Source organism: Copadichromis virginalis, linkage group LG20 (assembly GCF_057382275.1).
Source record: "Copadichromis virginalis isolate Kocher_CV1m ecotype Utaka linkage group LG20, C_Virginalis_male_GT1.1, whole genome shotgun sequence".
Lineage (NCBI taxonomy): Eukaryota > Metazoa > Chordata > Actinopteri > Cichliformes > Cichlidae > Copadichromis > Copadichromis virginalis.
In genome coordinates, this window is record NC_140637.1 from 20,657,980 (window position 1) to 20,674,210 (window position 16,231).

The window sequence follows — 16,231 nt, forward strand, 5'->3', positions numbered from 1 at the left end:
CCAGCATCTCTGGATGAGATGTTTTTGTGTTTTTTTTTTCCTGGTAGAGAAAAAATGCTACTATCAGTCTTGCCTTACTTTGTTGCTGCTGTGTTCACACTGTGTATGGCAATCCCAATAGATCATTTCAAATGTTTTAAAAGTTTCGATTATTTAGAATCTTCTATTATCTTATAACTCCTATTAACCCAGAATTCTAATTGAATCTGTTTTCTTGTTATTTACTCAAGTACAGCACACCAAGCTTTTGCAGTGATGACATATACAAGCACAAGATCACACAGAAATAACCATAAATATATAAATAGATAGATAAGACTACAAAGATAATAAAAACTTAAGGATAAAAAATGAAACGCAATAACAAAGAAAAATTGTTCGTCATGATTCATATTACTGAAACGTTAACCGTATGATTAAGTAGGGAAAGGTCATAGTGGCTGTGGTTAAAGGGACTGTTTGGAGGAAATAAATTATGAGTAGCAGCCATCTGCCTGCTGGGCCCATTCATCCACCAACCGGCTCCCTAAGTGGTTTTGTGTTGGCATAGCTATGTCATTGTACTTTGCAGTTTGTCATGTTAACATAAACTTAGGTTGTTTATTCTTGACGGTCTTTTATCCCTCGGGACGAATGGCGAACAGCTTCCTCAGGATGCATTAGTAAAACCGACATTTAATTAAATGTTGCCAAGTCCGACACAAACGTGCTAAACGTATTAAACGCTATACATGTTTAGCATCTGTGCTTATATGCAACCTTACTACGTACTTATCTGATTGTCTGCTTTTAGTTTGTTTTTTTAGAGGTTGTTGCAACATACCATAGGGTTTTTTCACATTCATGTGTGTATCATTGCAGGCATGGTGCTGTTGTTTGTGGTGTGGATCAAGCGCAGAGAGAAGGAGAGGCAGACAAAGCAACTGCTCATTGACCCTGAAGATGATGTCAGGGACAACATCCTCAAGTATGATGAAGAGGGAGGAGGAGAAGAGGACCAGGTGAGATCCTGAGAGACGCACTTGCTCAAATACACAAATACGCGTTCTGTTTCAGACTGTACCTTACTTAGATTTCTCTGCAGGACTATGACTTAAGCCAGCTGCAGCAGCCCGACTCCTTGGAGCACATCATCAGCAAGCCGCCTGGTGTCCGCAGGGTGGATGAGCGTCCGATCATCCCAGAGTCCCAGTATCCGATCAGACCTGTTGTTCCCCACCCCGGAGACATCGGAGACTTCATCCATGAGGTAGATTTATAAGCACACATTATCTTTTGCATGCACAATGGCTCCACTGTTACTAGATTGTTTGTTCCCGCTATAAGATGGACCACTCACTTTTACTTTCCGTCAATCTGACACCTAACGTGATTACTTATTCTGAATGTTGTTCAAAACGTAGAACTCTACCAGGGTGATGGGAACGACAGGTTTTGCTTTATGTTACAGCTCCTCTCACCGTGCCGGGTTAATTTACGCACACACACGTACAAATGAGCACTGTCCACTCACACAACTCCAGCGTTGGAACACTGATGCGAGAAAATGCTGATTGACAGACTTGTGACAACACGTTCACACTCGAGAGGTGTTGGCAGCTGTTCAGCTTTGATCCATCCAGCCTTGACTCTCTCTCACTCTCTCTCTTTCACACATGCACTCACCTGAGCTCGCTTCAGCAGTCTGGTTAAACACAAACACAGCAAACACATGGTGATATTGCCATGCACTGTGCCCAGACCGATTGAAGCTTTTTAGGTTTCTATCCATAGTATCTCTCATTATGTGACTGAAAAGGATGAAGTCCATTCTTTTCACCTAGCTAACCTTCAGGTCGATGGCCCCAATTTATCATTCTTGGAAGCGAGCAAAGAATCGAGCCTTGCCAGATAACATGAAGACCCCGTCATATCTTATTTATGAAACTGTGTCAAAGTATTGATGAAAAGGGATGATCGCACATTGAAACAAAGAGCTCCTGAGTTTTGTATATGTATTCACGGATCAATCATTGGCACCTACACAATGAGGTTGTGTAGGTGCCAATCGTGCTGTGTAAACAGTATGACACGTAAGGGCATGAGAAACTTCGCTTGTTCACCTGTCATTGTTAATATTGATAATGTTGTGGCTGAGGCTCAGTAACTTTTGGCCTGTTATTGAGAAGCAAAGTTCCACACCAACCATATACACTCGCAATTTCTATATCGTCACTATGTAGAAGAAGAAAAAAACCACAACAACTCTGCACACTACCTAGAAATTGAACTTATTAGGTATGTAAAAGATACAAACACAGTTCCAGATGTTCAGATATTTTTAAAAGAGTCAAAAGTGGCCACAGTAGTTTTATAAAGATACTGCACTTGTCTAAGAAGATTGTGTATAAATAGTAGATAGTAAATAGTATTGCAGCAGGTGCTGATTGAATTGGTCTGTTACTGATTTATGGTGTGTGATTTCAGAGCAGAGTTCAGTGAGATGGTGGTTCTGGGATTTGAAACAAACCTGTTTCTTAATCATGTAGTGCGTGCTAGTGCTAGTGCGTTTGCCTGAGGGCAGACATTCAAACAGCTGATGAGCAGGGTGAGATGAGTCCTTTAGGATGCAGCATACTTTCTACAACCAGTGATATTTACCAAAAGCTTTCTGTGGATCCTGTAAAGGTTGTTTTGTTGTTGTTAAATTAGCTTGCTATGATACATACCTCTAAAAATAACTAGTAATTCTTTAAGATCTTTTCACTTCTTGTGCCTTTTTTCTGAGCATAATCTTTAAGAATACATTTTTATTGTGGTTTTCTATGCACTATGATTTAGAAGATCCTAAACCAAACAGAACAATGCAAAACAAAGGTCAAACTGGTCTATTAGCATATATGTTGTGGATGCTCTAAGACTTAACTCTCAGCTTTGGTTGCCATATCTATCACAGCTTCCCTCTGACTCTGTTCTGCTGATTTGTTATTTAGAATCCGGTTGTTCCTCACCAAGTTAAGCTTTGGAGGGTATTACCTCTGCCGTCCTCAGTGTATCTAATCAGTGTGCAGCAAAGATGGTCCTTTAAACTGGCTGAGCTTGCACTAATGTGCAGGACTTTGCCAGAGGCATCTCTGCACCTTTGGTCCTGTGTATGAATCTGGTGCTTGTGCTGCCATTATCACAGCCTCTGTGTTGTGTTTCATCTTGGATCGTGCCTCCTATGTACTACATTTCTGATGATTGGGAGGGCACACATGTTGATGGCTTTTCTGCTTTCTTGCCCTCTGGTGGAGCTTTCCTGTATGTCTGTCATCTTGGCTTCTGATAACTCCATCCATTCATGTTCGGGTTTCCCAGCATCTGACTGTTTATCCGCACAGTGTCTGGGAACTCTGTTCTGCTGCTTCAAAGGTGACACTACCACAATGCTACCCAGCTGCTTTTAGGTAAAACCTGCAGCAATCAGGTTCTTCTGTTAGCTTCACATGTACATGTAGAGGTATAAAAACTATATGAATGCATCAATTTCTGTAATGTTTGATAGTTTTACTTAAACATAAAGATGATTTTGTACAATGTTAAGTATGGGTACATTAAAGACCCCCATGTATACAACAGGTACGATTCACAGCACCTTGAACAAGCTGACATTATTTAATTATGCAATGCTACAGTATATACACAAATATGCTATAAATGAGGGCATGATTTACATTAAATGTCAGTTTGATGCAACGCTGAGTTTAATGGCTTTGAGGAATATCGCTCAACATACAAATCACATAAAGTAGTGCAACAGTTTAACAGCTGACTTCTCTGCTTTCCCGTCTTCTTCAGGGACTGAGAGCAGCAGACAACGATCCTACGGCTCCTCCATACGACTCCTTGCTGGTGTTTGACTACGAGGGTAGCGGCTCCACCGCTGGCTCTGTCAGCTCCCTCAACTCCTCCAGCACAGGAGACCAGGACTATGACTACCTCAATGACTGGGGCCCCCGATTTAAGAAGCTGGCTGACATGTACGGAGGAGGGGATGATGATTAAATTTGCCCAGTCACACGCGTACACACATACACACACACGCAAACACACATCCTTGTCCCGTCAGCTGGCCTACCATGCTCTGACCCCTAAAACAAGGGGCTATTACATCCTTATTGAACACAAGATAACAAGGACATGTTCACACTGACCAACGGACTGACCAACCAACCAACCAATCAAATTGCCCACCACAGAGGACCAGCGCCATGAGTCAGTTTCGGGTGCTCTTCTCAACCGTCTCCTGCTCTAAGCCTGTCTGTGACTGAAATGGAAGCTCTGATTTTTCAGACTTCTCATTAATTTTCAAACTGTTGTGCTTTTGTTCCATTTGAATGTTATATGCTAGATTTAGGTTTAAGTTCCTCTTGTCAGATTTTCATTTTTTTACCTATGTTTGTGTAGCCTTTTATTTGTATTTATTTTTTTTATATCCTCACCCCTCTTCGATTCAAGCTGTTCCCTATTCCCGAGGGTCATCGCTTTTCCCTCGCTGTCAGCCCCCGCCCGACTCTCTGAAGAAGCTTTAGGTTGAGCTGCTTGCTTTGTCTGAGGCAAACAAAGGATAAGAAAAGGAGAACAAGAACATCGATATGAAAGTCCTTCCTGCACGAAGGGCCTCGGTTTATTCTTTCTTGAACTTGAATTACTTAGAACAGAAGCACTGTTGTTTAAAAAAGTGCCTTCAGTGGTGCGTATTTTAGCTGACTCCCGCTAACTCAGGATTGGTTGCCATTCTCTGGACTTACACGCCCCCATATGACCCCCTGACCCTTTAATTCACACCTCCCTTGTCATTTCTCCCGTCGTGCAGGGCTGTGGTAGCTGCGGGAGATCTCAGTACTGGTTTCAGAGGAGTGGTGACTGGCCAACGAGGGCGCTTTATGCTAGACGTACTGTACATAGGCCTACAGTGTGTCTGTAACTTATGGACAAATCATTAATTTTTCAAGTCAGGCATATCTGTGCTCCTAGATCACAGCCAACTTGAATGTGATGAATTAAATCACAAAAATACATAACAGGACTGTCTTAGAGAAGAAATGCATTATGTGTCTTTGTTTATCGTGGCTTCAATAGCAGCTGTGTTTGTTTTGAGCTCCCTGCGTTTGCAGCGAAAACTCGATACGGCTTGTTACTAAATTTGAAGATTGACAAGTCACACGTGTTACCTCTGTAATGTTTAACTATGTATGTACAGGTGAGGGTTATTTAGGAAAATGAAGGTATTTAACATGATTCTGCCTTTAGGATAACTTAAAGTCTGCGTGTTTATGTGCATCCAAATCCCAAAAGGTTGATTCTTTTCATCTGGACGTAGCGTTTCAGTGGGAGAACCGTTTCGTCACTTAGATGCAAGATATTTGCGTCTAAAGGTAATAACATGGCACCAGTTATCATGCAGTAAAAGCGCCACAGAAACTATATTAAATGTACATTTATGAAGAAACTACCAGATAACTTTAAATAGCTCTGATAGCATTACTTACAGAACAGTTATCTTGTCCAGGCCCCATTCTGAGTCCCTCTGTCTCCCTTTTTTTCATTATCCGTCTGTTGACTCACTGTTGTTTCTCAACAAACTTTTAATATACAAACTCTGGTGCTGGTCCCTGTCAGAGAAACTGTGGGAATTGAGCCTCAGCCAGGGACTTAGTGCCTTCACAATCTGTCTCTTTTCAGGCAGCGTTTCATTCATCTGAAATTTTCTCCTAAAATTTTTGGCTTTGAGTTCAAGAGGTTTTTAAAAAGAAGTTAGTAGAAGGGAAAGTATAAGAAATTCTGCACTTTATCAAAGCAGAAAAAGCTAAACTAAAGCTTCAGTAATAACGTTTTTCTATGAGACAGACATTTTGAAAGGCAGTTTTTGTTGTGACTTAATGAAAAAGCAGCGCTACCCGTGGGTTTTTGTAATCATATTTCAGGGCAGTGTAAAGAGAACTGGGGGGGGGGGGGGAGCTTTAGTCTCTGTTTTATGTTATTTAAATACCCAAAACATTTCACAGAGGGACCAGACGCTGGCTACAGATAGAAAGGTTTAATCTTTCCTTATCTTCCAAGTGCAAATTAAAACGCTTTTCAGTGGTGGCTCGTTTGAGCTCCATGTGAACTGACCAGATCGTCTATAAATAATGATTATAATGACTGCTTCGTGGAAATATCAGTAACAGTCACATTCACATGATATGACAAGAAGGATCCGGGACTCTTACTCTTTTTTTTCCCCCTTCTTGCTGCTGCTTTTCAGTTCTTCACCTGGTCGGTTTAAACGGATTAAATATACAGTATAAGTATAAACGTGAAAAGTGATGACATGGAAAAAGTAAGTATGCTCTCAGAATGGATGTATGAAAGTTGACTTGTGATGAGATAAATGTATTTTTTATGCAAACTGAACAGAAGTTAAAACGTTCATTTTCAACTATGAACAGGGAAAGCAGCATCTATAAGTGTAATTAATAAGGCGAACAGGGTAACAATCTCTTAAAATTAGGTAGTTGTAGGTCAAACCTTGCATTGTAAAGCCAGAAAGTGGCGATGTTCAGCGCAGCTCTCAGCTCAGACATGAGAAACAGAGTGGTTCCCCCAGCTTACAGCTGGATAAGCTCTTATCTATCCGACTGCTCCTCAGCCTCCAGAATATCTACACAAAATAAACACAGCTGTTACTTTCTGCTATTTGTGATTATTTCTGACATAAGTGTTGTATATACGGAACATTTTTATACACTTGATGACATGATTTACCTGTTTCCGTGCAGTCTTTGCATTTCCTTTCACCGTAGTTTTGTTTAAAACAAATACCTGGCAAACTATATTTCACAAAAAGCCATGTGCATTTAAAAGAATCTGTAGGATTCTGTAAGAGCTTACAGCCATACTCGTGTCGCTGTTCAACTTTTGCTTCATTTTTAGCAAAAAGGCTCCACTTAAAACCAACTTGTACAGTCTATACTAGCACACACTCACTCCTCTAGGCCTTACTGTATATATGTGAGTGTTCTATAATATATGAGCCCGTTCAGCGTTGTTTTAATCCAGCAGTAAAGCTGCGACTTTGCTGATGACCATCCAGTGTTTGTAGAATAAAGACATGCTTCACAGACTACTCGTACTTTCTTATTGGACATTCAGACCAGATTCAGGGCCAGACGAAACACGAGGCCCCACTTTAGACAACCTAACTGACCTTTAGAACCGCGTTGTTTAGATAACGCAATGACATTACAATACTGAATGTTAATGACTCACAGTTACACAGCAGCAAATATATCAGTGGTTTGCATCAGACTTGGCTCCCCATTAAAATGCAGTTTATTTGGGGAAATAAAGGAGCTTTGGCCATTAATTGTTACCTGGTCCACTTGTCTTGTCCCTCTATTAAATGGAGGGAAAACAAACAAGATTGAAGGAAGAAAGAAGTATTGCACTGCTGTAGTCCGACCCTGATTTCTGCTTTGGTTAAGGGACATTTAATCTCACTCTGGACACTGCCTGACCATGGACACATGCGTGACGGGACGCTCCGACAGAAGCCAAACTATTGTCCTGCAAAGGCTAGAAACACAAAGATGAGAAGCAGTGTTTCATAAGAGTTATCCTAATGCTATTCAAGTCCAAGTGTACATAATGTAGTATTTGCTTGAAGCTAAAGAGACAAAGTTAGCCAAACTGTAACTGTACAATTGGAGCTTTTTGCATGTGTCTTTTTTATAATGGACAGATGAGATCTATTACAGTAACCATACTACATTTCAAAAAGTGTTGCAGCCCGCATGACAGGCGCTGCAGTCCAGAAGGCATTCTGGTGTACCATAGTCACATTGTTTCAAATGGAGGAGATTAAAGAAAAAAACTTTTAAAAAAAATTGCACAGTTATTCAGTCAAAAGACTTCTTTTGTAAATTGTCAACAGCACAAATATTTTGTATTGTTGTTTGTACCATTTTGTAAAAAAAAAATGAAGAAAAAAAACAACAACCAAAAAAAAAACCAAAAGGGAACGAGTCTGTTGTTTCAAGCGTGTGTTTATAGTGCCACTGCAATCTTGGTTTCCAAATACCGTACAGTACATGCGCAGCCTTGCAGATCAACCTTGTAATATAGACGCTGAGCTGGAGATTCCCTGTCAGCACCATGTGTTATAAATAAAATTTCCCCTCCTTGTAAGAACACTGCCTCTTGTCTTTTCTTTGTCACCCGCTGATTCCTGCACACGTCGCCTTTCCTCGCACTCATCTTGTTTTTAAAGTGCTAATGTGCTGTGAAAAGACCTTTATTTTTTTGTCTTAAATAGTACACTGAAAAGTTTTTCTCTTACGCATTTTTTCCACGACAATAAATTGTCACTCTTGATTGTTTGTGCAGATAAGAAAGCTATATAATTTACACTAAACATTAGGACAGTGATATTCCTTAATGTGCATATTTTCACGTAAATGACAGTAAAGTCTTTTTACAAAGCCTTTAATGTAATTTTGAAGGAAGAAAAAAAAAACTTTGCATGTTATTTACATGGAAAACTACTGGAAACAATTCAACAGACTAAGAATTAGAATCAAAGAGAATTAGAAATGATGATGTGCCTCGCCTCACATCCCTTTATACGTTGATGATTGAATGTTGTGTTTCAAATTAGGTTTAGTGCCAGCGCTGAAAAAAATGTAAGCTAAAATGATCAACACAACTGAGGCTGTTCATTTGTCAGCTGCGCCTGACAGAGCCATCTTCCAAGGTGAAATAATGAAGTATTTCCAAGCAGAAGGGAGATGAAATGCGGACAGGAAAAACACAAAGAGCTTCATTTCATTTCCTTTATTTCTGGCATTGCATCTTGAAGTAATTATTAATATTTCCATTGTAAAAAAATCTGCAATGATGAAGTCTATCAGGCCAATCGGAGGTAACGTAAAAATAGAAATACAAATCGGTTAGCAATCAATCCGAGCAGTCAAAGCAGCATGAGGAACGGGATGAGATGACCCTTACTTGCTCTCCTTTTACCACAGCAGTTCAATGAACCAACAGCAGACTGCATCTCCTCATTGATTGACCTGTCAGAGCACGCCAATGCACACGCAGACAGAATAAACCCTGCTGTTACACACTGCTTACACAACAACGCATGAACACACAAATCACCAGTCAGGCTGCTGGGCTGACAGGTTGACTTATCTGACTTTCTGACAGGTAAGTCAGAATGGATTAATTCAGGCAGGAGTCACAACACTATCAGAATTGCCTCATGCTGAATTTTTACCCTGTTTGGATTTATACATGTGTGTGGTTTACATGTGATATGGATCGGAGCTGCAACTTGCTTTTACATCCTTAGCTATTATTTTTTTCCAGTCAGCACATTCCCCCGTGTCTCAAAAGAGATTAAATGTTCATAATGTTACACTTGACCAAAAGAGATCTTATCTCAAATTAGTTCAACATTTCAGGAAATGTCCTTATTTGCTTTATTATCAAGAGTCAGATGAGAAGATTGATCCCAGTCTGATATCTGCTCTTCAGTATGCTGGTGGTTAGATTGGCTTGCCCAAAGACTGCAAGCTCTCCTGGCTGAGATAATAGATTCTGTATATGAATATGTAGCACAAACAAATAACATGTTCCAATACTTTTTAAAGAAATTCTCTACTAACATATTAATAAGTAAAAATATAAAACTTTGTCCCTCCCTGTTAGTAGCAGAGAGAACATTTGTATGGTGAGCATCATCACCTCCAAGCAACAGGTTTCTGTGTTCAACTTGCTGCTGGAGCTTGCATTGGATTTTCTCTGGGTACCTGAACAGGCATGTTAGGTTTGAATGCTTGTCTGTCTTGTAAAATCAGAATATTGCTTAAATTATCAGTCACAACTTTTGGAATTTAAAGTGCTATTTAACGTGATCAAAATACGTGGAAGGTATAGATAAACTGTCAGGTCCTCAATATATCTGTAATTTTATCATACAGTAAATAGCTGTGTAACACATTGAGGAGAACTTTGTGGGCAATGAATGGCGCCTTATTAAAATATTATAGTTAATTACATAGAAAAAATGTGATATCCTACACTCAATATTCAGCCAGGGGATCTATTTTAAGTCTTAACTCATGTGTGAGAATATATGTATGCTTAGGTATGCTAGATAAAGTAACAAAAAAAAGCAACAGGCGCAAGGCTCAAAGAGATGGAAATAAAATCAAGTGTGAAACTAAGAAGACAAAGAAATGTAGAGCTAGGCGGAAAACTTTGGTTCCCTGAGTCTCTAAAATGAACCTTTTGTATAAACTTTCTTCTAAGGCCAAGATCAAAGCGAGGCATGCAAAGTCAGATGTGAAACCTTTTCACACAGCATGGAAAACTCACTTGTTGACGTTCAACTGAAACACAAGTGGGTCCGCAGTGAAAATGCTTCGAAGCATACTGTACTGAAATTAGGGTTGCCAACTCCCTGAAAAAAAAAAACAAGGGACACCTCGTGGCCAGGGCTGGGCGACCCAGTTGTCTTCACCCTTCCCAGTGTGGTGAATTTTCTAGCTTTTTTTGTGTGTGTATTAGTCATCTATTTGTTGTAATCATCTATCCTTGCAGTTGTTTATTACACAAAATAAATTATATTATCACACTTCTGGCCACATAGCGCTGATATTCACTGCACATGCCCATATTAACCTTAACCAGAGGGTTTAAAAAAAACAAACCAGTGTTTACATACCATATCTGCTTCTGCCGTGGCCTGGTGGACAAAAAATTGGTTAAGGGTTCCCCGAGCTTTCACGCCCCTCATGTTCTTTATGTGCCCACCATTAGAAGCATGCCTATGGAAAAAGTGCGCCGGCACACAGTGCAGTGCGCTTTATAGGTGTTATCGTGCATTTTCCCAGCCAGGTGTTTTTCTTTTCCCATTCCTCCCTGTACTTTTGCAGCCTTTTTTTTTCTTTCTCTGAGCGAACAAACATTGCTGCTCTAATGCTGGGCTTACACTGTGCGATTTTTGGCCCATTTTGAGACGGTTTTTGAGTCGTGCGACCGATTTGGTGATCGGACCGATTTTGGCCTTCATCGTGCATCGTGTAGTATACGTGGGGTAACGAGAAGCGATTAACACCTCACGACCAGCTCCCGATCATCAATCGCTCGTGAGGGTGTCACCGCAGCCGCTCACACTGCTCACGCGCAAACACGTAAACGTCGGTGAAAAAGATGGAGCAGCACGGCTGTGCAGCATGTGATCTGGACACAAGCGATGGAGGCACAACTTGTAGAACTTTGGAAAGCTCATCCGAGCCTTTTCGATGTGGCATCACAAAATTATCACGACCACAACAACCGTGAAAATAGTTGGATTTACACTGCTGCTCAGTCACAGCTGCCCGATCAATGTTTTTCATTAGCAATTTAGCAAAGTTGATGGTGGTGGTGTGTCTGTGTGAGTGAAAGACAGAGAGAGAGAGAGAGCGAGCGACAGATTTTCTGTTATAACCTTCATGTTATGGAGGCACAGTGTGAGCACTCAGGTCGCATCAGAGCATCGGGCGGTATAGTGTGAGACCCTGCATCGTGACCTACCAACTTCTAAGCCCTGCGAGTCAATCGTGCAGTTTGAGCAGGAGCTGAATAACGTGACTGAAAAAATCGCAGTGTCTGCCCAGCTTTAGGTTTACTGTCGTCCGAGACTTGCACCGCAGTGTTGGCGTTTGTTTCCCTGTTGGCCATGCTTCTTGTTGTGGTCATCTGTTGTCTTCCGGTATTTTCTCCATAAGCGACCTTTCCTCGACCAATGAGATGAGCGGTAATCTGAATTGTCATACTCGTCATAAGTGTGCTGTCAGCTCATTGGTCACAAAGCAGGAGAGGGGCTGGGAATTATGTTTTCAAACAAAGCGTTAATTCCATAAACATTTATAGACTACTTTTGACTCTCACTGTATTACGGGACAAAGTGCGTCCCTTATTAGCTCAATACGGGACGTGTACTTTTGTTTCTAAATACGGGACGATTCTGTTTTTTAAGGGACGGTTGGCAACCCTAACTGAAATAAAAGCACTTAGCCTCTTAATTGCACATGCTTTTTTTGTGGTCATAGCTTATGGGTTAAACTGATTTGTTTCCTATCAGATAGCCTTATTGTTTACAAAAATGCAGATAGCAGTTTACACCACCTAGCAAATTATTTAGCCATTAATTTTCCTCCCACTTGTCAAATCCAGGCTAACCAAGAGATCGGGCATACTGGACAGGTTGCCAGTTTGTTGGAGGCCTTATTCAGAGAAAGACAGGCAACTATTCACATCTACTAGTTAAGAATCACCAATTAAACTAACGTGCATGTTTTTAGTCTGTAGGAGGAAGCCAAAGCAGGCACAGGCAGCCAATGGATTTACAATCAGGACTCTTTTGCTAGGAGGCTAATCACAGCAGTGCTAACTACTACACAACACAAATATCAAATTATGATTTTGAAAAAAGTCAACTAAGTATATCAGGATGTAATGTAATCTATACTTAGGAAAAGGTAAAATATAGAATAAACAAGATGAATTATCTGGTCCAGTTTTATTCTGTTAGGCAGATTTCTGTTAACTTTAGCGCGAGCTAGGCTATGCTCTTTCTTCCCATTCCCATTTCTGCCTTCATTTAACAGAGAAGCAGTAGATGCATGTTTTACCATATCTTTTATTAAAAATACCTTAAATGAACAGCAGATTCTCTCTCTCTTGATACCACCAGAAGCTTGATTTCATTCATTAACAACATACATGTAAATATAAGTCCCTGTCTGGTTGGATTTCTTTTTTGGCTTCCGTCCTCCAGCTCATTTGAGGGAGACACACACATAGACACACACAACTGCTAATGGAACTGTTGCCAGGAGGAAACATGTCGTCATAAAAAAATATGGATGAGATTAAGCACTGTATGTTCCACCACTGATCACAGCATCTCATGACGTTAATGCGACTGACATCAACAGTAAATGCAACCTTTTAAAAACAGAGTACCTGTATGCTGGACTTAGAGGTCGCAATGAGCGAATCTTAACACTCCATAAAAGCACGAATGAATCATCTCAGGTGCTTGTTCAGCAAATAGGCATAAAAACACTGGAAAAGCAATTTATTGCTAAAAAAATATTGCTTTGAAACACTTTTGTTTTTATGAAAGCAACAAATATACAAAGAATCCAAAGCAGTGTTTGGTGATGAGTCTGAGAAACCATGCAGTCTGTAAAAGTATCAAATAAATTGCCTCAAATTGGTATATGACTCATCTATTTTTTAACCTTCTCTCATCCCTGTGTGTAAAATGTTTTGGTGTGTTGATGACCATTATAAATGTCATCTGCAATTATTCTTCAGAGATTTGTCAGAAACCATGAATGCTTTGATTAAAAATCCCTGTTACCATGAATCAAAATGAAAATTCAAAGCAAAACAACGTTGAATTTGAGATATTTGATGTCCTACCATAATCCCAGTGATAGGCCAATTAGACATAATTTATACTAGCATTATAGTTATACTAATGGCATCATAAATTAAGGTAATTAATGCCCTAGCATTCCTGCCAAAATACTTATCTTCATAAAACACTTGGATGGCTCTTTTTAAACTTCATATTTAAAAGTTGTGACACTAAACTTTGTTGACTCACACTTTGTTGACTTATTAATTTAAGGTTTTATGTGTCAGGACAATAAAAATCATCTGGTTCTTAGCAGGTCTTAAAATTGTTCAAATACAACCTCAGATGAACAACAACGCATGATATATTACTTTGTGTTTATTTATCAAAAATGAAGCCAAAACATCGAAGGTGTGTGTTACTACTTCCATAGAAATTAAGTGGGTAAGTAGCAGCCAAGCATTGCGAATCACAAGCACTTGATTAAATAATCATCAGCAACAGGAGCACAGCTATAAAAGTGAAGGGTTATAGGATGGTTTCCAGACAAGCTGAAGTCCATCATTCTGCAGTGAGAAACATTATTCACAAGTGGGAAACGTTCAAGACAGTTGCCAATCTTCCTAGGAATGAATAGCCCACCAAATTCACCCCAGGGTCACATCGTGCAATGCTTAGAGAAACTGATGAAATTTGTCAAGGTGTTTATAAAGCTGAATATGAAATTACCATGTAAAACAGGTTATTCTGTTTATGCCCTAGCTAGTTAGATGCTGAAGCACCACCCAGAAAAACTTTATTTACATCTGCACCGTAAATGCATCACAGGGTTCAGAAGGAAAAGTGTTGGAGATGTCATTTTTATTATTACTGAGCAAGTATCTACATCCTGTCACTGGAAGCAACACCAGGCTGCAGCACAAGAAAAGTCAACTCATTCAATAGTACTATGCATTAACCTGTCTATCCGATTTAATTACTCATTAACTGAAGGCGTGCCAAAAAGTAACTGCCAGTATTTGCCAAAAAGTGATTGCTGGGTTTTAAACTGCTGTAAATGACTTGTTGGCGGCCTATAATCAGTCAAACATATCTCTTATGAATGATATCAAGTCATTTTTAGCTTCCTGTCACAAGGTAGAAGCTGCAATCAGTTTTTGGCAAAGTGACTTTTATATATCCTTTATTTAACCAGGTTAAAAGGGTCACCGAGATTAAAAAAATATAATCTTCAAGAGAGGCCAAGAACACAGCAAAAAACGTAAATGATGTGGCATAAGCCAGAAAAGGACTGGAACACAGAAATAATGCAAAGTCATACAGATACTTGCAAAACAGATCATTTCTTTATTTCCTTTTGATTACAGTTTATCACATAAAAATAACCAGACAGAAACATCAGCAGTCAAGTTTTGTCACGTCACGTAGGTGAATTAAATTTTTCACACGCTATTCATGCTATCTTGTGATAATGAATTTATATGGTGCCCTAACCACGATGGCTGATAACCCACTAAGCTACGGAAATAATGGACTCACTAAAGGCTTTGGTGAACTAACAAATCCTAAATGGCCGAACAACAACTGTTATGATTGAAATATAAATTTCCTGAGCAGCACTGCAGGGGATTTTCCATTAGAAATTAGATTAGAAAGCCATCAAGCACCCAACAGCATCACAGGTATGCACAAAGTGTCAAGTTTTTTGATCTAACGTTCAAAGAAGCTGCCGTTTGCCTTGATGATAGCACTGGAAATATCTTACTGAGCTGCTGTTTGTCACTTGGAATGGTTTTCCACTGATGCCGCTTTCTCACAGACCTTATTATGGTCACAGTTGATCATGATTTAGAAGTAATAACCCATGAAACAGCATTACCAACGTGGCATCATGAAGACAAAGAGCCCGTTGATCAATCAAAAATAAATCTGTTGCCAGTAATTGCATGAAATTTGTCCTTTGTGAAATTAAAGATACATCCTGTATCATCACAGACCCTAGCGTTCATGCCTGTGGCTTCGGTTCATCTTGGATTTCCGCTACTCAGCTCACACTGGAGGCAAAAGGGGAGGAGAGAGGAGGTCCCTCGGGACAGAGAATCAACCGTTGCCTATATTCTCTGCGCATAATTGAACAAATTAGCAATGAACAGCTGTTACCTGTTAAAATGACCCGCTTTCATTTTATCACCATGGACAAGAGGTCTGATAGCATCTGCATGCTGCAGCTGTCAGCCATTCTGATTAGGTTGCCAATTCCGGCTTTCAATATATCATGACAAACATAATTACCTCAACATCTCTTTTTATGGATTCTACAAATCGCCTGGCGCACAGAGCATGCCAAGTGACCATCAATTACAGCCACGGTCTGCTGGTAGCACGTCCACTTGGCTGCTTCGACTTTGTCAACCTCTTAGGGTTGAAAAGATGGTCTTTAATGTTACTGTAGCTGAAAGCCTATTTCACGTTTTTAAATTAAGATAATAGCGGGTGCACGAACTTAATAGTCTGACCTCAAAGCCTCCCTGCTATGGACTTACCAGTGGTACCACCTCTTGCAACCCCATGAAGTAGAAAGAAACTACTTGCTGTGACGTCATCCTTTTGCTATTCAGGGAGTTCAAGATAGAAGACCTGAGCAATAATAGCCATTTATAAAGTTTTGGCATTTATACTGTTGCAGTTAAGTGGCTGTAAAAGAGTAGTTAGAATCAAAAGAGTACAGGTTAATTGCCTTAAAGTGAATGAAAAAAATGACCCCATGGTGATGGATTTTAAATGAGGGTGGAAATTTCTGTTGAT

The 16,231-nt window shown here is 39.9% G+C and overlaps 1 protein-coding gene across 1 annotated transcript in view; it reads left to right on the forward strand.

The window, feature by feature from the left end:
• LOC146684705 (cadherin-4-like) overlaps positions 1-5,974 on the forward strand; it is a 254,586-nt gene extending 248,612 nt beyond the window's left edge. The window contains exons 15-17 of the mRNA XM_085444974.1: positions 862-1,001; positions 1,085-1,249; positions 3,820-5,974. Coding sequence (XP_085301100.1) covers positions 862-1,001; positions 1,085-1,249; positions 3,820-4,026 — 512 coding nt within the window. The 3' untranslated portion in view covers positions 4,027-5,974. The remainder of the gene's footprint in view (positions 1-861; positions 1,002-1,084; positions 1,250-3,819) is intronic.
• The last annotated feature ends 10,257 nt before the right edge of the window (positions 5,975-16,231 follow it).